This window comes from Meriones unguiculatus, chromosome 3 (genome assembly GCF_030254825.1).
Source record: "Meriones unguiculatus strain TT.TT164.6M chromosome 3, Bangor_MerUng_6.1, whole genome shotgun sequence".
Classification (NCBI taxonomy): Eukaryota; Metazoa; Chordata; class Mammalia; order Rodentia; family Muridae; genus Meriones; species Meriones unguiculatus.
The window spans coordinates 55,110,015-55,132,783 of NC_083351.1; the positions used below are offsets into that span (position 1 = coordinate 55,110,015).

At 41.3% G+C, this 22,769-nt stretch overlaps 2 protein-coding genes across 14 annotated transcripts in view; one reads left to right on the top strand and one right to left on the bottom strand.

The window, feature by feature from the left end:
• Window positions 1-5: 5 nt before the first annotated feature.
• Hnrnpa2b1 (heterogeneous nuclear ribonucleoprotein A2/B1) lies at window positions 6-9,121 on the top strand. 13 transcript variants are annotated; one of them, XR_009590721.1, is made up of 13 exons: window positions 8-235; window positions 2,790-2,825; window positions 2,923-3,033; window positions 3,179-3,325; window positions 3,513-3,723; window positions 3,843-3,944; window positions 4,030-4,110; window positions 4,866-4,928; window positions 5,659-5,778; window positions 5,995-6,117; window positions 6,714-6,796; window positions 8,153-8,288; window positions 8,798-9,121. XR_009590721.1 is itself a non-coding variant. In XM_060379999.1 (12 exons), exons 1-11 carry the CDS (start codon window positions 230-232, stop codon window positions 6,773-6,775), a joined length of 1,062 nt encoding a protein of 353 aa, XP_060235982.1. In that variant the 5' UTR covers window positions 8-229; the 3' UTR covers window positions 6,776-6,796; window positions 8,798-9,121. The 13 variants fall into 13 exon arrangements, 10 of the variants coding, with proteins under 10 accessions (XP_060235986.1, XP_060235987.1, XP_060235982.1 ...); XR_009590722.1 differs by having other exon boundaries at window positions 8,153-8,225; XM_060379999.1 differs by lacking the exon at window positions 8,153-8,288.
• Window positions 9,122-11,166: 2,045 nt separating this feature from the next.
• Window positions 11,167-22,769, bottom strand: part of Nfe2l3 (NFE2 like bZIP transcription factor 3) — a 32,423-nt gene continuing 20,820 nt past the window's right edge. The window contains exons 2-4 of the mRNA XM_021631082.2: window positions 17,775-17,951; window positions 13,263-13,346; window positions 11,167-12,727 (exon numbers count right to left, since the gene is read on the bottom strand). Coding sequence (XP_021486757.1) covers window positions 11,498-12,727; window positions 13,263-13,346; window positions 17,775-17,951 — 1,491 coding nt within the window. The 3' untranslated portion in view covers window positions 11,167-11,497. The remainder of the gene's footprint in view (window positions 12,728-13,262; window positions 13,347-17,774; window positions 17,952-22,769) is intronic.

Here is a 22,769-nt window from a genome sequence, read left to right on the forward strand (position 1 = left end):
GCGGGGACGCGTTAGTGGGGGGAAGGTTCTAGAAAAGCGGCGGTCCCGGCCCCAGCGGCAGTAAGCAGCGGCGCCGGGTCCTGTGTGCAGGTGCTCTGAGCGGCGCAGTTTCTCGAGCGGCGGCTGCTCTCACCCCAGCGTCAGGACGAGTCCCGTGCGTGTGCGTCCGCGGAGGTCTTTCTCATCTCGCTCGGCTGCGGGAAATCGGGCTGAAGCGACTGAGTCCGCGATGGAGGTAACGGGTTTGAAATCAATGAGTTCATGGGAGAGGGCATGGCGAGGCCGCAGGCGCCGCAGTGGAAGCCGGCCGTTCGCCTCGGAGGGCGGGCGGGGGGGAAGCGGCCGCCGGAACGGCGGTTGGCCTCGGGTACGCGGCCGGGGAGCGCCGGCGGAGGCCCGATTGTCCGGGCGCCTTCCCCGCCCTCAGCCGCCGGGCGCCATTTCCCTCGGCCGGGGTGGGGGAGGGGGCCCGGCGGCCGCGGCGCGGCTCGCCCGCTCGGGGCACTCGGGAGCGGGCCGTCGTGGTCCCCGGGCGGTGTGCGCGGGCCCGAGGGCCGGGGCGCTCGCGGCGGAACGTCCGGGCGGCCGGCGGGGCCCCGGAGCCGGCCCGCGGAGCGCCCCTCCCCCCGCCTCCCGGGAACCGGATTCGGCGGCCGCCATTTTCCCGTCTCCTTCCTCGCAGAGGTTTTGCTTCCACCAGCCCTCGGGGCCGCTGGATTGTTCCCTCGACCACCGCGTCCGAGTGGCTAATGACTTCTCTTTCTTTTCGGGACGTTTTCCTACCGCCCCGAGGTGGATTTCGAGTGTTTTGAGCTTGATCTCTAAGAGTCCTGCGCACCTCGTTACAGGCGCTCTGCCTTCCCCTCGATGAAATGGCGCCATTGCGTTGAGGAGCCACACAGAAGAGCGGGGTGGGGGTGCGGGCGCCGCGCGAGCCGCCCTGGCACGGGCCAGGAGAACGTAGTACCGCCAAGGCCCGAGGCGCTTGACGAAGAGCCTTGCCGCCCGGAAACGTTCCGTTTTTCTTAGCCCTTAACTCGTTTAAGGGATTTGTGAGCAGGACCTTCCTCATGGAAAAATCGGGGTGGGGGGGGGGCTCGTCCGTGGTCGTTAGGGATGCTCTGTTACCTTGGGCGGAGATTTTTTTTTTCTTTTATTTTAGGATATGTTTATTATCCTAAAGGATCTTTCTGTTCGCGATTATTTTTAAGGGAAGCTAGGATTTTTGGTTAAACAAACAGCTCCTTAACACGTGGTGGCCATGTTAAGGAAATTGACTTCATAGTTAACGGTTGGTTGAAGCATGAATCAGTGAACATTATCCATGTAGTAGGTACATAAAAACAGTTCTGGGCCACAGTGTCTTGAACTTTGTTATTTGGTTTTTGATTTTTTTTTTTTTTTTTTTTTTTTGCAATCATGGCTGATCATTGATAAGGTTTTAAGTTTGAGGGTTATTGGTTATTTCTTTGACCCTAAGCACCTTTATAAAATAACCTTGTTTATAATCGATAGTGGACGTCGGGTAAGTTTGGAAAAAACTGAGGTAAGTAATGAGCTTTTGCTTTTTGTTGGTGTTATGAAAAAATTTGTAGGTGAATTTTATATTTGCAATTTAGATTTAGGGAGGCGTATTTGCTGACAAGTAGAATTACCTCGAAACTCCATTTGCAGTCATGCTAAGTAATTAAAAAGGCATTTGAAACGTTATTCCGTTACAAACAACGTATTTTGCTCATTTTTATTTTTCTTCAAATTTTGAAACCTAAAAATTGTAATAGACATGAAAGTTGTCTTTTTTTAGAGTATTTTGAAGAACCTTGTAAAGTTTGGATTGAGCAGTAATGAGGTTTTTTTTTTTTTTTTTTTTGTAATTTAAATTTTCTCTTCAGTTTGTTAGGCAATCACAGTAGATCCTGGCTAGTATGATCTAGTTTATGAACGTCTTGATATTTTTGTAGCTTAGTTATTGGTAAGACAGTAATAAACAGTGTGTCTTCACTTGTCCCAAAGTAGTGTTATGCATTACATTAGCTAGCCATTTTCCAAATAGTGAGATAATCAGACTTTTTTACTTAAAATTTTTAAGAGAACCATTTCATCCGTAGTTTATCAGATAGTCACTAAATTGAGCAAGTTAAGCTCCCTTAATAAACAGTAACCTTTAAAAGTGAATTTGGAGTGGTGGATAATGATGTGTGCTTGTTAGATTGTACTCCAGCCTGAAAAATGTATAAGTGCTTGCCACAATCACAATAAACCTTTGGAACTTTACATGGTGATGGCTACAGGACCAAATTTTTCTAAGAAAACTATTTTAAGGTGGTATGTATTATCTGGAGTTTTCAACTTGATGGAGCTTGTTTCAGAGTTGGAGGATTTCCTCCTCCCCCTTGAGATACTTACAATTAACACCAGAGGGGGCAGTTTAAGGAAAAGCAAATATGCCGCTTTCAGAAGCTGAATCCTGAACTGGCAAATTTGGAAACAGGAGCTGCCTTTTTTTTTTTTTTTAAAAACACAGTATGAGTAAAATTCTGTGCTTGGGTTGTAGAATTTAATGAAGAATTTCAAAAGAATTCTTTAATACAGCTTAAGTGACCACAGAGTTGGGTATGATGTTTTTTAAGTCTGATAAGATTAAGATAATTTGTCAATTAAAGTTAGATTAGGTTTTAATGATTTTGAAATTTGTGTAGTTCAGCTGAGGCAATTTTTGGTGTAACACAACTAATATGCAGTTTAACATATGGTTTAAATTTGATGTAAGTTTTTTTTTTCCCCCCCAGAAAACTTTAGAAACTGTTCCTTTGGAGAGGAAAAAGGTACTCTGCCAGCAGGTCACCTCATATTTAAGAATTTAATTTCCTGCATACGAAGAGAAAATGTGAATAAAAATTGAAATGATATTTTCCTTTGCAGAGAGAAAAGGAACAGTTCCGTAAACTCTTTATTGGTGGCTTAAGCTTTGAAACCACAGAAGAAAGTTTGAGAAACTACTATGAGCAATGGGGAAAGCTCACAGACTGTGTGGTACGTTAACTCTGAAAGTCTGGGTGGAGATTGTAGTTCTTATGCATATATTTTGGGTTGTTAATCATATTGAAGAAAGTCAGTGTTAAAGACTTACTGCATAACACATGAAATTAGATGCTAACATCTTCTTTTGGTTTTAAAGGTTATGAGGGATCCTGCAAGCAAAAGATCAAGAGGATTTGGCTTTGTAACTTTCTCATCCATGGCTGAGGTTGATGCTGCCATGGCTGCAAGGCCTCATTCCATTGATGGAAGGGTAGTTGAGCCAAAACGTGCTGTAGCGAGAGAGGTAGGTGAAGCACATTGAATTTTTTTTTTTGTTTTGTTTTGTTTTGTTTTTAAATGATGGCTTTTTTTGAGACTAGCCTCTTTGAACCTATTGCTGTATCTGGAGGAATTTGTCCTAAGACAGGAGTGTTGATTTTGATGTACTGTAAATTATTTATCTGTCAGGGTAACTTTGTCATCTGTTACAGGAGTCTGGAAAACCAGGAGCCCATGTGACTGTGAAGAAGCTGTTTGTTGGTGGAATTAAAGAAGATACTGAGGAACACCATCTTAGAGATTACTTTGAGGAATATGGAAAAATTGATACTATTGAAATAATTACTGATAGACAGTCTGGAAAGAAAAGAGGCTTTGGTTTTGTTACTTTTGATGACCATGATCCTGTGGATAAAATTGTATGTAAGTGTCTCTTGCATGAGGTGTGGTTTGTATATAAAATATGGGATATATTAGTATCTATCCTGTTCGGAATTCCTTGTTAGAAAGTTTTGATAATGGTTGTCAATTTTTTGTTCCAGTGCAAAAATACCACACCATCAATGGTCACAATGCAGAAGTTAGAAAGGCATTGTCTAGACAAGAAATGCAGGAGGTCCAAAGTTCTAGGAGTGGAAGAGGAGGTAACAAATTATATTTATATGTGTTATATATGTATATATGATTGTTTGTCTGAGTGCTTGCTACTAATTAGAACATATGTCCTAGGTAACTTTGGTTTTGGAGATTCTCGTGGTGGCGGTGGCAATTTTGGACCTGGACCAGGAAGCAACTTTAGGGGGGGGTCTGGTAAGTTTGTGTTTTGAGTCTTTTTGAAGGGTGCGATGTACTCAGTTTTTAATAAAATGTTTTTAGATGCAGGCAGACATAAGTAGGGTTTAAGTGACATGCCTTTGGCATCCACTTAGCCTAACACCTAAAAAGCAGTTATGAAAACTTACTGCTTCAGTACTTGGGAACAAGAGGTAGGAGGATTAGAAGGTAAAAGTCATCCTGAGCCATGTACATACATACATGTAGAATTCAAGACTAGGTTAGGCTATGTATGTCTGTCAAAAGATTGAAGCGATAAGATTATTCCTTTTTAAGGTGTTTCTGTTTCAATGAATGATTGTAGTAAGATTTTCCTTAAAATTTGGTGCTAAATACTTCCAGTCCTTCATATTAAGAAAAACATAAATGTGCCTGGTGGTGTACACCTTTAATCCTAACAGCCTGGGAAGCAGAGGCAGGCGGGTCTCTTAAGAGTTGGAGGACAGCCTGGTCTACAAAGTGAGTCCATGACAACCAAGGCTACACAGAGAAGCACTGTCTGAAAAAAACAAAAAAGAAAGAAAAACCATTTTTGCTTTTAAAGTTAAATGAGGCTTTCTGGGTCCAAACCTATGTTTATAAAAGTGACGTTAAGTGGAATTACCATGCCTTGATGTTTTTTTCCCCCATGAATAAACTTGCAACATTTTTGGTCATCCTTATTCTGAGATGCTAGTAGATAGTGTAGAGAAAAATAACTAACTTGGCTTTTTTTTTTCTTTTTGAAACAGATGGATATGGTAGTGGACGTGGATTTGGGGACGGCTATAATGGGTATGGAGGAGGACCTGGAGGTCAGTTTTTTTAGTTTGATTTATGTATCTTAATATATTTAAATAGCATTGTATTTGGTGCTTGATTAGATATGTATATCACTTTTGCTTGTCAGTGTTTGGGTGATAGTGGTTATTTGACTTTAAAAATGTATTTAGAGTTGTTACTAAACAATATGCCTGTATAACTACAGTACAGTGTAAAGTTCCATTTTAGGAGTTTTATATACTTGTTAAAAAGCCAGAGTATTTGAATATGAGGTCATGGTGATAGGGGGTAAATATATTGAGTTGTTAGTGCTGGTGGGTCCCTTAGGTAACATTTTACCTAAAGGACTTACTCAGAGCCTATAAATACTGGTTTTGTTTGTTGTGGCACACGGTCTCTCTGTAGGTAGGCCTGGGTGTCTGTAGACCGGTGTGCTCTAAAATGCAGATCAGCCTGCCAGAGTTTATAAATCTACTGGGATGCTATCCCGTATTTCTTCCTCAAACTACAAACACAAATTTTAAATATTTCCTGGTTCAAAGGAGAGTTGTGCTATTACCTACCGGTTATTGTAAGTTACCTTATGTAGTGGTTTGTACCCTAGATGGTGAATATGTTTAGTCTAGTCTAGAATAGACTTTATGTAGCAAATAATTCATCTTTAAAAGTTATGTGTTTTTGAAAAAAACAAATGAGTGTAATAGACAATTCAAATGGAATTGAGAGATTTAAGCAATTACTTAAAGGCTTATTTTATAATAGGTGGCAATTTTGGAGGTAGCCCTGGTTATGGAGGAGGAAGAGGAGGATATGGTGGTGGAGGACCTGGATATGGCAACCAGGGTGGGGGCTACGGAGGTGGTTATGACAACTATGGAGGAGGTAATAAATTCATCTACAACCTTTATGTTGGAATTTGGATTAGAATTAATGACATTTATTTTTATTGTCAATTAGATGCTTTATAAATTGTAGGATTGTAGATAGGTGTAATACATTTATTTTTGTAGAACATTTGTCCTCAAAGCTAAACATTAGTTTTAGCTCGATGCTTGTGTTTTCCAAAGGTCTGTTAGCTGGTATTTAATTATTTTACAGGGAATTATGGAAGTGGAAATTACAATGATTTTGGAAATTATAACCAGCAACCTTCTAACTATGGTCCAATGAAGAGTGGAAACTTTGGTGGTAGCAGGAACATGGGAGGACCATATGGTGGCGGTAAGATTTTCTAAAGACTTTGAATTCTGCTAGATGGTTTATGGGGGCGGCGGGGGATAGAGGTCAAAATAGTTCAGCAGTCTTTGACAATCTGATAAGTACTGTTAGGTTATTCAGGCAATAATGTTAAGTGTGTTTATTTTTGCTGGTGGTGGGTAGGGATGGCATTGTTTTTAGACAGTATCTATGTAGTCTAAGCTGTCCACCATGCCCAGTTAAGGTAGGTGAAAAAGTTATTACTGCCATTAATCCTGCCAAAGGGGAAATGGAGGCAGAAAGATCACCTTTTCAGGGTTGCCCTTGTCCTTCATATGAAACCATGTCTCAAAATACAGTATTTGCTTTTCATTTAGCTTATTGAGGCTTTTAAAATTTTTGTTCCAATTTTAAGACAATTTTTGTGTTTAATTAAAAGTAGTAAGCTTAAGGTGGGTGTCTGTCACATTTCACATACCTTTAATCCCATCACTCATAGCAAGGCATAGGTTCAAGACTGGATACATGCAATTAAGAGACCCTCTGTCATAAGACCAGAAGAAAACTTAAGTTGCCAACATGTACTAAGCATGTTTTCTTGCTTCTCTCAATCATTGTAGGAAACTATGGTCCTGGAGGAAGTGGAGGAAGTGGGGGCTATGGTGGGAGAAGCAGATACTAAGCTTCTTCCTGCTTACCATGGGTAAGTAGTTTTTGAGTTTTACAATTATTATTATCGTGGGATAACTAGCTGCAGGAGTAAAAGCATTTTAGGATCATGTTAATCTTTCCTTAAAACCTGGGTAGATGGATAATTTCATAACCTATTTTTTTTTACTCTTTACTTCTGTTGAAACAGGCTTCACTGTATAAATAGGAGAGGATGAGAGCCCAGAGGTAACAGAACAGCTTCAGGTTATCGAAATAACAATGTTAAGGAAACTCTTATCTCAGTCATGCATAAATATGCAGTGATATGGCAGAAGACACCAGAGCAGATGCAGAGAGCCATTTTGTGAATGGATTGGATTATTTAATAACATTACCTTACTGTGGAGGAAGGATTGTAAATGCCTTTGAGACAGTTTCTTAGCTTTTTAATTGTTGTTTCTTTCTAGTGGTCTTTGTAAGAGTGTAGAAGCATTCCTTCTTTGATAATGTTAAATTTGTAAGTTTCAGGTGACATGTGAAACCTTTTTTAAGATTTTTCTCAAAAGTTTTGAAAAGCTATTAGCCAGGATCATGGTGTAATAAGACATAACGTTTTTCCTTTAAAAATTTTAAGTGCGTGTGTAGAGTTAAGAAGCTGTTGTACATTTATGATTTAATAAAATAATTCTAAAGGAAATTGTGTAATTATAGACTTTTTATTTTAAATAAGTTAAGGAGTGGGTAGTATAATTAAGGTCCATTGCAAAGCTGTTGTTGTATTTGTGTAAGATAAATGCTGGTCAGATTTTTAAGTGTGTTGTCTGCAATTCATCAGGATTAAATTATCTAGTTAACTGAAGGGATATCTCTGCAAGGAGAAACACCTTTTTAGATCTTTTAGATGCTGCTTCTTCAATGCAAGGAAAGGAAATAACCCCAGCGAGGTACTCTTCAGGGACACAGGTCTAGTACAAGAGAACTCTTGACGACTAAGCTCAGCCAGTCTTAAAAAACTGTGCTGTATCTACAAAGCTTTAACTACAGTAGTTGATAAGGATGCCAACGAAAGCTGAGGGTGTAGAGCAAAGTAGTTCTAAGCTTCAGTTAAACTTCTTTAGGTAAGATCTTATTTACTTTTTCTTTCTTAATTTTCCTCCCTAAAAGATAAACTAATAAACTCTTCAATGGTCTTTCAGTATAGTGGTTCTTACGTAGTTTAACATAGCTATAAATTTGAGTTTAACAATAATAAACTCAAGATAATTTTATAAACCCTGTTTTCCAATCTGTCATTTACTTAAATTATTTTGGTTGTTTTCCCCTTTTTTTTCCTTTCTTTTTTCCCCCCTCCCTCTCCATGAAGATTCAGGTGCTTAACATATCATTTTTTTCCCTGCTGGAATTTTAGCATTGCTATGAACCATGGACAAGTAAATTCTGCTGCCACAAAGACTGTAAAGTGCTTCATTTCAACAGCTGAGGCAAGCCAAGTGATCATTAATAAAGCTTTTCTTGCTTCCTTCAGTGGTGTTGGTAGTAAAATGGTAGGTAAAAGTTAGGCTGCAAGTTCAATAAATGAGCTTTACCTATCACTCCACCCTTGTGTTATTTATTCACCTATTCTGGATCAAGAAGTTTGAGTCAACTAGGAATTTTAAGGCATTGTTTCTTATTTCTTTGTGGTCCTAACTTTACATGCTAATCAGGGACGAGGCTGTGACAGGTTAAGGATAGTGTCTTAACTACATTAGAAATTTCTGTACAAAAACAACCAAACCCTTTTTTGTGTACCCTGTACTAAATAATTGGGTTAAAATGCGGTAGTAAGTTTTTGCCCATTGTCCTGCCCTAAAACACTGTAGGTTGGCTACTGAAATTCCTTTCCTAAAACTGCCCTCTGATTCTCGGCTTTATTGCCTTTTCAAAACTGTGATGTTCAGTGCTTATACACATCAGTGAGTCTGCTTTAATTCTAAAAACACCACTGAGGTTATTTAGGTTCTTTGGACAAACATGATAAACTTCTTCAGATACTTTTTTTTTCCTTTGGCAGGAAGGTGTCTTGCTGCAGGTAACTAATGAAGAAGTGGTCAACCACAGAATCTTCAAGAAATAAGAAATTCTGTACCATCTGAAAGTAGTTCTTGTGGTGCCTTCATTTAAGAAGCACTTTTAAGATAAAAGGGAATGTTTTCTGATTAAAAATTTCATTTAGTACAGGTTCTTGATAAAATTACAAAATGAGTACTGTTTGTAAAAAAAGTAACATCAAATTAGCTAAGGATAATGTGTTATGTTTTAAATTAGGATTTGTGAGTAGACAGAAAAGCTCTATTTTGAGTACAAGTTTTATAAAATAAATACTTTTGTATCCAAATACCTTGGTGTAATGTTTACACAAGTGTGAATCTTGTTCTGTCAACATTCAGTTGTCTACAAGATCGTCATCCCCTTAGATTTTTAAATTAGTTTTTCATAAAACTATACATTTATAGCTTTCATTCTATATTAATAGAGAAATGAGAAGAGGGCATTATTTGCTGTCTTTAATAAAATGCTCATTATGAACTGCATATTGCTACAACTTTCTCTGAACATTAATGGTGGCATTCTGAATCCATGGATTTTAGCCAGGTAGAATGTTTCATGTTAGTTTGCATTTGCAAAACACCAATGATCTTAACAAGTATGAGTTCTACTCCAGTTTGTATTTGTGGATGAATACCAGTGGTTAAACTCAGTTTTGTGGTTTACACTTACTAACCTGGTTTGGTTTTGACAATAAGGTAGTGTGTACAGGTAAGTTAATGGGTAATGAATGTGAGCTGTTAGCAGCTTGAGAATTAGTGTGTATATCAACAATCTGTCCAGATACATGGCTTCCAGTTACCAAAACCGAAAGGTAGAGTGGCAGAGCATACCACTTAGTCACAGCACTTGGGAAATTGGGAGATCAAGGCCATCATGGTCTACATTGGGTCAGCTGCAAAATGAGAGCTCATACCTCAATAAAGGCTTAAAACACTTAAATCTGCATTGCACAAAATAAGGAACATGACAGTAAAGACAATGCTATGAAAAGAATGAACTGATGGTTCTTGGAAGGTATGGTTTTAAGGTACAAAGAAGAGTTTGTTACTGAGGCTTAAACCAGTATGGAAGGATCACTGAAGGCATTTGATTTACCATTGGGTTTTAGTTTGTCCAATCTTGAGTGTTGCATACATTGCTTTTGGATACTCTGGGTCTAGATGGAGTTGCCTGTCTTAGCTGTGCCACTGGGAACTGAACTTGGGTTCTGTGGAACAGTTATTAAAAAATAATTATCTTGGTGATTCTAACAGTGGTGTAAATGACAAGTGGTGTGTAAGTTAATTGATCTGCATTCTGGTAACCAAATGTCATCCTCAGACTGGCAAAAGGACTTTGACCTGAGTTACCAACTCTGAACATTAGGTTTTTATTACAAAAAAAATCACAAAATGGTAACAACTTTGTATATGTGGCTTGGTATATCCAATACATGGTAGGTAGGATTGGCCTGGAATACTATAGTAAGTGGATAACATGAGGGGATAAAACATAAAACACCTTGCTTTATAACTGTCAAGATTTCCTTTAAGGAGTGCAGATCCCAAATGGTCTTGTAGATAATCTTGTGCAAGTAGTGGGAATTTTAACAGATGTGTTAAAGTTTTACTTTAAAAATAACTAGCCAGGTATTCAAAGGGAAATTAAAGGCTACAGAAAAACTGTCGTGAGAGGTGATTATTTTCAGTTTATGGTGTTGTGTATGTCTAGCATATGTGTAATGCTGAGAATCAAGCTTGGGTCCTTGAGAAGAGCAGCCATTGAATGCCTGTTTCTTTTCCATTCCCCATTGCTATAATGCTAATCCTGGTTTTTACTTTCACATGCTAGGAGGGTCCTTTCTCTACCACGGTTGGGTTGTTAGTACAAGTGATTCATACTCATGATGTGTATAGAGCATGGGTTTACATCCCATGTACAAAATGAGGTTTACTGTGAAACTGCATTTAACTGCCACATACACTAATTTCAACCTAAACCTGTTAACATTAAGCCTTACAACATTTAGGAAAAGACTAATTGTTGACTCCTTGCAATCTTACTATAAATGGTGACAGTTCAAATTATAACAAAATCACCTGTTTTAGTGAACTAGAGATAATTTGTTTAATCTGGTTCATGTAAATTTTTTAAACACCTGTGTTTTAAGATGGTAAGCTTAGTAGCTGTTCATCTAACTTAATATTTTAGGTTGGGACGTTATCACTACAGAGTAGTGCTACTGTGTACTGATTCATAAAGCTAGGGTACTTTGGTTTGAAGCTTGACAGTAATTAGCCTTAGAGACATTGTTAAGAAACTGCATTTTATGGACAAACAAGGAAAACTTACTTAGGACTTTGGCTGAAATATTCAAATATAAAATTTATTTTCACACTTTCACAAGTTAAATATTAAAAAAAAAAAACTTAAGAAAAAACTAGGGCTATTTCCACTTAAAGCCGAAAACATCTCAGCTTTTTCAAATGAGCACCTTATCAAAAGGTGACTATAAAAGTTCTGGGAGATAGGTATGAGTTGTAGTGCAGTAATGGTCCATGAAAATGTGTGGATTCCCCAACTTCACAGAAGCATAATCCTCAGTCCTAAACATTTGTCAATTCAAACTTGTAGCCTTAACTAAGTAGCAGTGCTTTTTAAAGCTTGAAGTTTGTAATGGAGGTCACTGGAGCTGTTCAGTTTCTTCTCTCTTTCCTTTTGGGGCTTCCTTTTTATGGCTTGATGGTACCAGTTCTTTGGGTACAATCAAAACAGTTCCATCATGGCTGTACTGAAGTGCATAGTGGTTTGGATTGACTGGCCTACCTTGGTCATCTCTTAACCTACTAAAAACATCATGGTAGAGGTCATGCAGCTTCTGTCTCATTATAATAATAGCTTTATTACGTTGCGCTTGCTCGCTCTTGAGGGCTTCCTTCTTTGCTTGTAAATTACATATATCATCTTCTAGATTTAATATGATGTCTAGTTTACGTTTACGGCAGTTCTGAGCAGCAACTTTATTTTTTCCTCTTCGTCTGATATCACGGATCAGAGAAACTTGCAAGTCTGTCAGATAGTGTCTGCTTAACATGCTGTTAAAAGAGTCAACAGGCATGCGGACAATTTCATCTACAGAAAAGGGAATATGCAGAGCTTTAGCACGTTGTTCATCACGGCTCAAGTTTCTATGTGGGTCATCAAGGCACTCACTGATTTTCTGTGACTTGCCCGACCATGTAAAAGATTGAGGTGTGGGCTCTGGTACACCTGACTGTAAGTGGTAAGTGTGGTCATGAAATACTTGCTGACATTCAAGATCCCCATGAAAGCCAGATACGGTCCTGTGATCCGTGTGACAATGTTTACAGGGTTCTGGGTAGCAGCCTCCCACGGCACCTAAATCATGACAAAGAGACTGAAGGTCACTACTGTAACCTACAGCACCATCACACATGCAGTGAGAAGAATTAGACTTGGTGATGGAGGTGCTATTGTAACTTAATGAGAGCACAGAATCAGAGTCCGGTTCTTCAAAAAGTTGAGAGACTTCCAGTGGACTGAAACCTGTGGCTAATGACATTAGGTTTATTCCATCAAATATATTTGAGTCAAGGTCATACAGGACATCTTGGCTTGTTAGATTCCTCATTTGATTGTCAGTAGGTGGAAGAGACACGGCAGGGATGACTTGCTCAGGGTTGTTATGAGAACTGAACAGAGCTGGTTCTTGTGCCTGTGAAGACCTTGCTGTTGGATCTCTTCTAAAGGTAGTGTTGGGGCACAACAGCATGGCTTCATGAAGATTGACATCATGGCTTATAGCTTGGCTCAAATTTGTGTTATGTGCTAAGGAGTTCACACTCTCATTGACACTGCTCAGAAAAGGTGGAATATCTTCCAGTGAGATGCCCTGAAGAACAAAAGTTATAATTTCAGAAGGAGTTCCATTATTTAGTAAAACCTCACATTTTTTTGTCAAGTTTATCTGCACTAAATGGATATACTATTGACTGAACAACTCCCTGCTTAAGATATAATGTGATCTCAAATCAGAAATGCTGCTGTTCCTAGGGCTAAGAGGTCTTGAATAATCAGGGAATTAAGCTGGCTATTTCAGTTATTAAGCCTTGTAATTTTAGGATACAGATCTCAAAGCATTTGGAGCTGAAATCCACATTGTGAAGGGTCAAGGATAAGCAAGTGAGCAATCTTGAGGAGAGGTTAAAGAGACATTCTACTAGGAAAACAGTTAACACCAGAATGGATGGTCTAAATGTGACAAAATGGCATATGTTTTAATTCTCCAAGTGGTTGTTTCTATGAAAATTAACCCTTTGAGCTTTATAAATGTACTTAGTAAATTGCTATGTCTTCCAAGTAGGATTCCTTAATTTACATAGACATCTGTCAGCTCAAGGTTTGTTTTGTTTTAAGGTTCTTTTTACCTCCAGGGAATGTTCAGGCTGTGATGAAAGCAGTTGAAATAAATCTTCCAGAGAGAAAGATGTATCTGACCAATGTAGATGGCTCTGAATATAAACAGAAAATGATTACCATTAGAAAAACACTGAAATCTTAGAGTTTTTTGTTTTTGTTTGTTTTGAGAGGGCCTTATAAGGCTGGTCTGGAACTTATGGCAATCTTCCTGCCTCAGCCTTTTGTGTGCCAAGAAATCTGGCATGTACCATCACCTCTGGCTCTTATTTTAAGAGTTTTTTTTTCCCCCCAGGAGTCGGGAGGGATTGGGTTTCGAGACAAAGGTCTTTCAGTGTAACAGCCCTGGCTGTCCTGGAACTCGCAGAGATCCACCTTCCTTTGCTTCCCCAGTGTTGTGTGCGCCTGTTACCCAGCTTAAAAGAGTTCATTTTTGCTGAGAGCTATTTTGTCTAAATCTTCTGCTTCAAGGGTTACTAACTATAGACTCATTTTGACTATGTATCTAAGGGTTCTGATTTCTAGCAGACGATTAGTTCTGTTTCCCATTAGCATTTTATGTTAGCAGTTCATATCCCCTTGGACATGGATTTTTGAGGTCTTAATCTCTAGTATCTGCCTTCAAACCTGGTTCCAACCCTTTTGATTTTAGTTCCCAATTAAATTCTAAACTTCATTCTTGTATCACTATTTTAAACTGTCCAGCAAGGACGGAGGAATGGTCCAGACGGTAAAGCCCTCTCTTCTCAGCACAAGTCTGACAACCTGAGTTGGGGCTCCAGAAACCATGTCAAGGTGGAGGCAAGAACAGACTCCACCACATAGTCCTCTGACCTCCTACACATGCCTGGCACACACAAAATAATAGCCACTCAGAAAGCGCTAGGATATCTGTTAGTGGACACAAGAGTCTATTAAAATGTGCTACTCAAGAGAAAGCCTGGAAAACTGGCTCAGCACTTAAAAGACCCTCTTGCAGAGGGTCCAGGTTCAAAACATACGGTGGCTGAAAACCACCTGTAAACTCCTCTTCCAGGGGATCTGAGGCCCTCTTAGGACCTTGGGAGGCATCAGGCAGAGACATACAGGCAGGTAAAACAGCATACATGCAACATTTTTTTCTTTTTCAAAAATGGATATTGCCAGTGGTATTCTGAGAAATACTGCTACTATGGAGGCTGCGGTGGATCACAAGCACACACATTTACACGTTTGAGACTAACTTCGGCCACACAACGTCTCAAGGAGAACAAAGGTAAAATTTGCAGTACACAGTGACCCAGGCCAGGGACATGAGTCTGGTAAGGCATGACAGGGAGTGATAGCACTGCCTACAATCCCAGCATTTGGGAGGATCAGGAATTGGGCTATGTAAGACAAAGTGCCCTGCTTTGGGTGTTTAATATGTTCTGCAAAGTTTGAACCAAACTGCTGTCTTATAGCTCTCTACTTTATCTCCATATGTAACGAGTCTACCATTTCTAATAGTGATTTAGTTACCACAAGTAATTAAGAGAAACTTTCCTTCCTGGAAAGGCCAATGAGGGAATAAAGGGAAAGACACCAACATGTGAGGAGAAATAATAACCATTAGCACGAGGCAATAGAGAATTGCATAGTAAATTAAAGAACAGTAGAAACAGCTTTTTCTTCAGCTGACTGAGGCACTACAGAAGGTGGATTGAAGCATCTTTGTCTTTTGAGATGAGGTCTTAGTAAATTGCCCTGGTTGGCCTTGAGCATTCAGTCATACCTCTGGATCCCAGGTCACTGGGATTATAGGCCTGTACTATGGCTTCTCGATTTTAAGAGTGAAACTAGGCTGATGAGGGTTGAAGCTGGAGAGGTTAGCGAGCAAAAGGCAGGTGTGTTCTTCCTTTCAAAAAGGGGGGGGGGGCAAAAGAAGCACTAAGGAGATCATTTACAGATTGTTAAATGTTCCCTGAGTGAGCAGGTGTCTAGAGACATGTTAGGCAGCCAAAGACCACCCAGATGGGGAGGCATGCCACTGAACCTTCAGAAATCTAAACAGGACCATCTGGGGGCAAATGAAAATGTCTACAGATATGGAACAGTTGCCTATAAATATCCAAAAGTTTTATATATATCCCATCAGTAAGTGAAAGCACTACCTGCTGGGCCCAGTCAAACACCTTCCTAAGCTCTTACTATCCTTGACCCTGGAGGAAATCAGCCTCACCAGCAGGGAGGACAATCTTGTGACCTCAGTGTGATTTGTCAGTTGAGGGTGCAGCAGATGAGGAGGTAGGGTATTGTACTTAAGAGCTGCTAAGCTACTACGACCTGAGAGTGTTTTGGCTTTTGTTCTTGGTAGTGTTCAGGACTGGACTAGGGCCTCATGGTGCTAGGCAATTATTCAACCACTGACCTGTATTCCTAGCCCAACCAGAGAGTTCTTTTTTGTTTTTGTTTGTTTTGTTTTGATTTCACAAGACAGGGTTTCTCTGTGTAGGTAGCCTTGGCTGTCCTGGAGTCTGCCTCCCTGAGTGTTGGAACTAAAGGCTGTGCCACCATGCCCAGCTCCCAGAGGGATTTCTTAATGTGAATTTCTAGAAGCTATGCTCCTGGCCTAGGTTTTACCGTAGTATAAGAACAACTGCGTTCCTAGAAAGAGAAAGGCCAGAAGGGGGTCAAGAGTGGTGGGCAGATAAAGAGAGCACCCTCTAGTTACCGTATCTTGGGCTAGTTCTAGCCCTCGGAATAGCCATTCCTTACGTGGCTATTCAGAACTAACCTGCAACTACCAGATAAAACCTTTTGAGACCTATTCACTTAGCAGACCACTAGCTTCCACCAACCCAAAAGCTCAGCTAGCATCTGGGTGGACCTCTAGAAAAGCTGCCCCCATCTCACTGTACCTGCCTCTCTGATGTACTCATCAAACTTGCCGATATGGAAAAACCTTCGTGAAACTGCTTCCACGTTGGAACATGGAATTAGAAGTAAAGTAAATCTCTGTTCCTGGGCCATGGTCACTCAAAATGACTCCAGAATAAACTCTCTCTTATTCCCTTTAAGATGAGAGCTGTGCTACATCTGTGCAGGGGTTCTAGGTTATCTCCATGAATTGTCCTTAGTTGGAGTATGAGTCTCTGGGAAGTTCCCTGTGTTCAAATTTTCTGGTTCTGTTGCTCTCCTTGTGTGGTTCCCATCCTCTCCAGCTCTTACTATTTCCTACTTCTTACATAAGATTCCATGCACTCTGCCCAACAGTTGGCCATAGTTCAGTGTCCAAGTGGGTTCCATAGTTATGGCAAGAGGGACTGCCTCTGACTTAATCTGATTGGCCTGCTCTTTGATCACCTCCCCCTGAGGGGGGTGCGGCCTTACCAGGCCACAGAAGATGACAATGCAGCCACTCCTGATGTGATCTGATAGACTAAGATCAGAAGGAAGGAGAAGAGGACCTCCCCTATCAGTGGACCTGGGGAGGGGCATGTGTGAAGAAGGGGAAGGGAGGGTGGGATCGGGAAGGGAGGAGAGAGGGGCTTATGGGGGATACAAAGTGAATAAAGTGTAATTGATTAAAAAAAAAAAGATGAGAGCTATGGATTTTACATCAACAATTCCGCAGTCATTTTCTTGGTGTGATGTTACATGGTGATGAGGGCTGTGTAAGGGCCAGGGGATGGGACTCCCCATCATCTAAGGGTTTTCAGGACTGAGCCCCAGACTCCACCTCCCAGAGAAGGCAGGTACTGCAGCTGGTCACGGTGAAAAAACCATCAGGACAAGGATGCACTTCTCAGGTGAAAATGTCATGCGTGTCTGTTAACCACCAGGTCTATGTGGAGCAACTCTGACAGACTTGTGGCTAGGACCTGGGGAAACACTGACTGTAGAGAATCCATCTTCACCCTAGTTCCTGAGGGTCACCCTGTTCAGTCAAGAGAACAGAAAGATACCCTTTAGGAGGAGTCTGGACCTCGCCCTTAGGTGAGGGTAGAGTTAGGAAATGGGCTATTGGACACCAGTGTTTGGCCTGACCCACTGACAGACTGAGGACTTGGGTCTGAGCTATGGAAATTGAGAGAAATGTTTCTAAGGATGGCCCTTCGTTTGATCTCCCAGACCTAGCCAGGCTAGTCTGGATGCCAGCTATCATTTACTCCTTGTCTTAGCACACATAAATAACATACCTGCTAATAAGTTCTGTCTATAACCGGAGAAAATGCTTTGGGCTAATTGCTTTGTAAGTACAACTGCCACATAAAACCTTTTTTTGTTTGTTTTGGTTTTAGCTTTTCGAGACGGTGGTTTCTCAAGATAGTTTCTGTGTCACCTTGGCTATCCTGGACTCCATCCTTGAACTCACAGTGATCCACCGGCCTCTGCTTCCCTGAGTGCTGGGATTAAAGGTGTGCACCACCATGCCTGGCTCACACACAAACTTTTAAATGTGTTTTTATGTCAGTGTATACTTAGACACAGAACCCATCAACAACACAAAGTCCTTATAAAAGGCAAACGGCAAGCCGCCTGAAACCTTCTCACCTGCTTACCTCGTTTCTAGACTCAGTGATCTTCTCTGCTTCCCAGTCAGGTGTGTCTGTCATTTTGGTTTCATCTTTCTTACTCTGTTGTAGTGATTTTGCATGGCTTGACACCCCTTCCTCATTTTCTTCATGCTGGGAACTGTGATCCACAGCTTCACTCTTTTCTTTCAGTAGCTCATTCTCCTGTTTAAAAACAAAAACAAAACACCCCAAAATGTGCTAAGCAGAAAACCATTATCAACAAATATGAAAAATCTTTAGAATGGCATTGTACTTACTGTTGAGTGAAACCCAGTTATCAGCTGAGGCTAGCGCCTCATTAGTCACTATCAAAGAAGCATTCGATTCTAAAACAAAGGACAGTTTTGTGCCCCGCCCCCCTTATGCACTCCTGAGACATCTAGTCTCTATAACCCAAATTGTATATATCTATAAAGCCCCTAAATTGAAATGATGAACAAATTATATTACATTTCAAAATCAATGTTCCCAGCAGGCAGTTTTTATTTAATTCTTAGTTGAAGACAGATCAAAGACATAAGTTGCAAGCAAATACTTATCAAATATAATACACATAAATACATATATGTATGTAGAAAAATCCAGGAAGCAGTATTTTACAAATTATGTATTGTGTTCTCTCTGAAAGGCAGATGGGGTGTGGACAGGCTGGGAAAGGGTTTGATTCACTTTATAGACCAAATGTATACTCCTTTTACAATCAGAAAACTATTTTTATTTTGGCTTAGAGCTTATTTATTTATTTGTTTGTATAGCCTTGACTTGGACTCGCTTTGTAGACCAGGCTGGCCTTGAACTCAGAGATCCACCTGCTTCTGCCTCCCAAATGCTGGGATTACAGGCATTTGCCACCATGCCTGGCTTCACCCCCTCACCTCCTTTGGCTTAGATATTTCATTTTCACTTATTTACCAAGAAGATGTTTGCTTTTAGTTCACTTTCTCTAAGACAGTTTTTTAAGTGGCGAGAGGCTCTTCTAAGCCAGTCAAAGGTTACAGTGGAGGAGGCACCAGCTGCCGACACGTTCCACTATGATACCAAAAGCCTGAGCATAGTTCACTCAACTGTTACATCACTCAAACATCTCTTCTCAATTTCTTTTTCTTTTTGAAACAAAGGTTTCACTCTGAAGAATGGAACTCAGGCTGGCCTTAGCCTTGCTGCAATCTTCTTGTTTCAGCCTTCACCCTCAGCAGTGGGATTACAGACATGAGGCTGCCTCAACCTCTCTTCTCCCCCCTTTCCTTTTATCCATAAGATCTCTCTGTGTAGCCCAAGCTGGTCTTGAACTTGTAGCCCTCTTGTTTAAACCTGCGGAGTATGAGACTTCAGGCACCTGCCACCACTCTCCGGAGCAGTTTTTTCATTTACGGGAGCCTGATGCTAACAGGGATAACCCAAGGTTCCACTTCCTCCAACACACAGAAAGGTTTAAAAAAAAAGTAAATGTCAATAAAACAAACACCGCCGGTGGGGGTGGGGAGCAGGACAGAAAACCAATGTCCCGGTGACACTTGGTTTTCTTGCGCCGTCTCTACCGGTCCAGCTGTACCTCACTCTGAGATTCTCTACTTTCCTTCCAGACACGGAATGTTTTGTCCCCAGGGCAGTGGGTCTCTCCACGAGCACGCTTCTCAGGACACTGATGTTCACAAGTGGCTCCTGCTGCTCTCCTCCTCTCTGTTGTTGTTTCCCACCAATGGGCAATCCCCATTAGCCACCTACTGTGTGCAGGAGCCTCTGACTCCATAACATTTCCCTTGGTCCCTTATCCCCTCCCTTTAGATTCCAACCCATTTTTCTGCACACTTTTATGGGAAAATTCTTCAGGAGTGATCTGCACCCAGTGTGCTCTCTCTCAAATCCATTTCAATGAGGAATTTTGTTCCACTGAAGCGGTGTGCCAGGGTGTTCCGAATCTAAAGGCTCTCCATCCTATGTATTTATTTGTTTATGGTCTGCCCCACTAAACTGGTAGTTTCTCTGTGTGTGAGTGTGTGTGTGTATCTGCACACATGCGCACATGCACATACATGCAGAAGACAGGAAGGTGCTGGGTGTCTTGTTCCCTATCACTCTCTGCTTTATTTCCTCTCCTTGAACCTGGTACTAGGCTAGCAGCCATCAAGCCAAGTCCCCAAATTCCTCCTGTCTCTGTTCTCCATGACACTGGGTAATAGGTACCCAGTGGCTGTGCCCAAATTTTACATGGGAATTTGAATTCAGGTCTTCATGCTTACAGGACAAGCATCCCTGCCCCCTCACAGGGTCTCTCTGTGTAGCACTGGCCATCCTGGAACTCATTCTGTAGACCAGGCTGGCCTCCAATTCATACAGCCTGCCTGCCTCTATCTCCCAAGGACTGGGATTAAGGCATGTGCCACCAACGCCCTGCTAGGACAAGCACTCTCACCTAGCCATCTCCCAGCTCCCAATTTTTTTTCCTTTTTTACTTACTTTATTTTTATCTATACAATCTCTCCATCCATCCATCCGTCTAATTATTTATTGGAGACAGGGTCTCTTTCTTTTATAGCCCTGGCTGTCCTGGAATTCACTCTGTAGACCAGGCTGGCCTTCGAGAGGAAGACATGAACACTATTTTGTCACCATTTTAGGACCAGGCCTGACATTAAAAGAAAAGTCATCAGTCCCAGCAACTAGGCCATAGGTCACCAATTCCAGGAACAAGACCATAAAATCCCCTACCCAAGGAACAGCCTGGAAATAACCACAAGAATGGGAAAACATCTTGTCTCAGGATGGGGCATCTGGCTGGGCAGCCTTGTCTCATCCTGTAGTTAAACATTCATGGCACAGGAATGCTGCCCACTGACCACCTGGACTCAAGCCAGTGAGGAACTGGCCCTTGTAACTTACCTGGCACCCACCAACGAGGTCTTAGATTACCTAACCTTTGCTAGAATTTCCCTAGTTTCCTATAAAAAGGCCTGTGCACCTTTGTCTAGGGTTGCCATTTTGTAAAATGGTTTGACCCCTGCATGCAGGTTTTTGAGAAATAAAACATTCTTGCCAGTTGCATCTGTGAGTGGCGGTCTCTGCTCGGTGGTTTCGGAATTAATAACCTTGAACTCACAGAAATGCACCTGTCTCTGCCTCTACAGTGCTGGGGTCGCCAAGGCTGACACCAACAGTAGTTTCTTGAAGGCAGGGACTCTGTGTGCCTGCTGCCTACTCCAGAGCCTGTCGTTTATTACCCGTTAGCAAATATCTGTTGAAGGCAACTCAAGCACAACCTCCTTAGACTGTGGCAGGAACCCTTCTGTACCATAGCTTAGAGTCTTCCCTAAATTAGGGAGGGAGGGAATAAGGGAGGGAGAAGTCACTGATCACCATTTGTTCTACTGTTCATCTTTTGTCCAGGCAAGGCTTCTTTTGCTAACCCCAAATGTTGGATTCACAACAAAGGCTTATTTTGTTTATAAAGCTGCTGTGGTTGGACAAAATTTCTAAAATCTGTAATGTGTGAGGTAATTCAATATACAAGAACACCCATGCTAATATGTAAACAGAAGTACACGCCCATGACATCACATACAGCACACATAGGCTAGATCAATCCCATACAGAAACTGATCAAAGAAGCAATAGTCTGGGAGGCTCTGTGTGTGTGTGTATACACAGTGTATATGAGTGTGTGTGTGTATACACGTGTGCACCCATCTGTGTGTGAGCGAGTATATGTCTTTTACAGTATGATAGGCTGGTAACCTTCTGGATGATTCAGGAAAGGAGTTAAGTTACAGAAATTCTACATGACCAGAATAGCAGTGCAAGAGGCCAACAGTTGGTTAAAAGCTCTTTCAGGTGGGGCTGGAGCGATGGCTTTGCAGTTAAGGACGCTGGCTGTATACTTCCAGAGGACCTGGGTTCCATCTTAGCACCCCCATGGGGGCTCACAACCATCCATAACTCCCAGGGATCCAACACCCTCTTCTGGCCTCCTAGGGCACTACACACACTTGGTGTACAGACTTACATACAGGCAGAACATCCATACACACAGAGGCAGGGTGAAAGGAAGGCACAGACACACACAACTTTAATTCCAGCACTTGGGAGGGTGAGGCAGGAGGATCTCTATGAGCTCAAGGTCAATCTGCTATATGTACCAAGCTCCAGGCTAGCTAGTGACATTCTATCTCAACCTCCACCCCTCCACCGGAAACAGGAAGAGAAATCCTATCATCTGATGGTCAGTCACAACTCACTGACTAAAGAGCTGAACAAAAGGACAAATCCACTCAAGAATAAAATGACCAAATGAGTGGGACAAAAATATCTCACAGTAGACTATAACTAAACAAAACAAAACGGTGATGCTAAATATAATGAAAAGACATTTAAACAGCCTCAGAGTGTCATTCTGTAGATCAAACCAAAACAACCACAAAAGAACCCCACATCACTACAGAAGCCTGGCAGACACCATCTTAAGAAATGGCCTACTATCATCTATTGACAGACACCATGCCCCCTGCTATGAAGGAAATGATACTTACTCAATCTAATGCTGAGGAGCCATTCCAGAATAAAGGTGTCTGACGTGTGTGATCAGTTAGATGCTACCAGGACATGGGCTCTGAATGCAGCCAGCTAAGACAATGATCCTAGATTCACAATAAACTTGCTCACTTTTTTTTCCCTTCCTCATACAGGGAGGTTTATTTGAGGGAAGGGAAGGGAAGGAGTCAGGGCCTGAGTGAGCCATGAGGGTGGGGAGAGAGCGAGACAGAGAGATAGTGGGAGAGCATAAGAGAAGGGAAAAAGTAAGAAGCAAAATTTCCTTACTTTGGTAACTGGATACAGAAAAAGAAAAATCACTCCTAGGAAACACAAATGTATCCAATATTAAGTAAGAAGTCTGTCGTGCTGGTTCACTCTTTAAATGTGTAAAAAAAGAATTATGTGTTTATGTGTTCTGACAGTTATTAATATACAATAAAATGGGAGATTGTA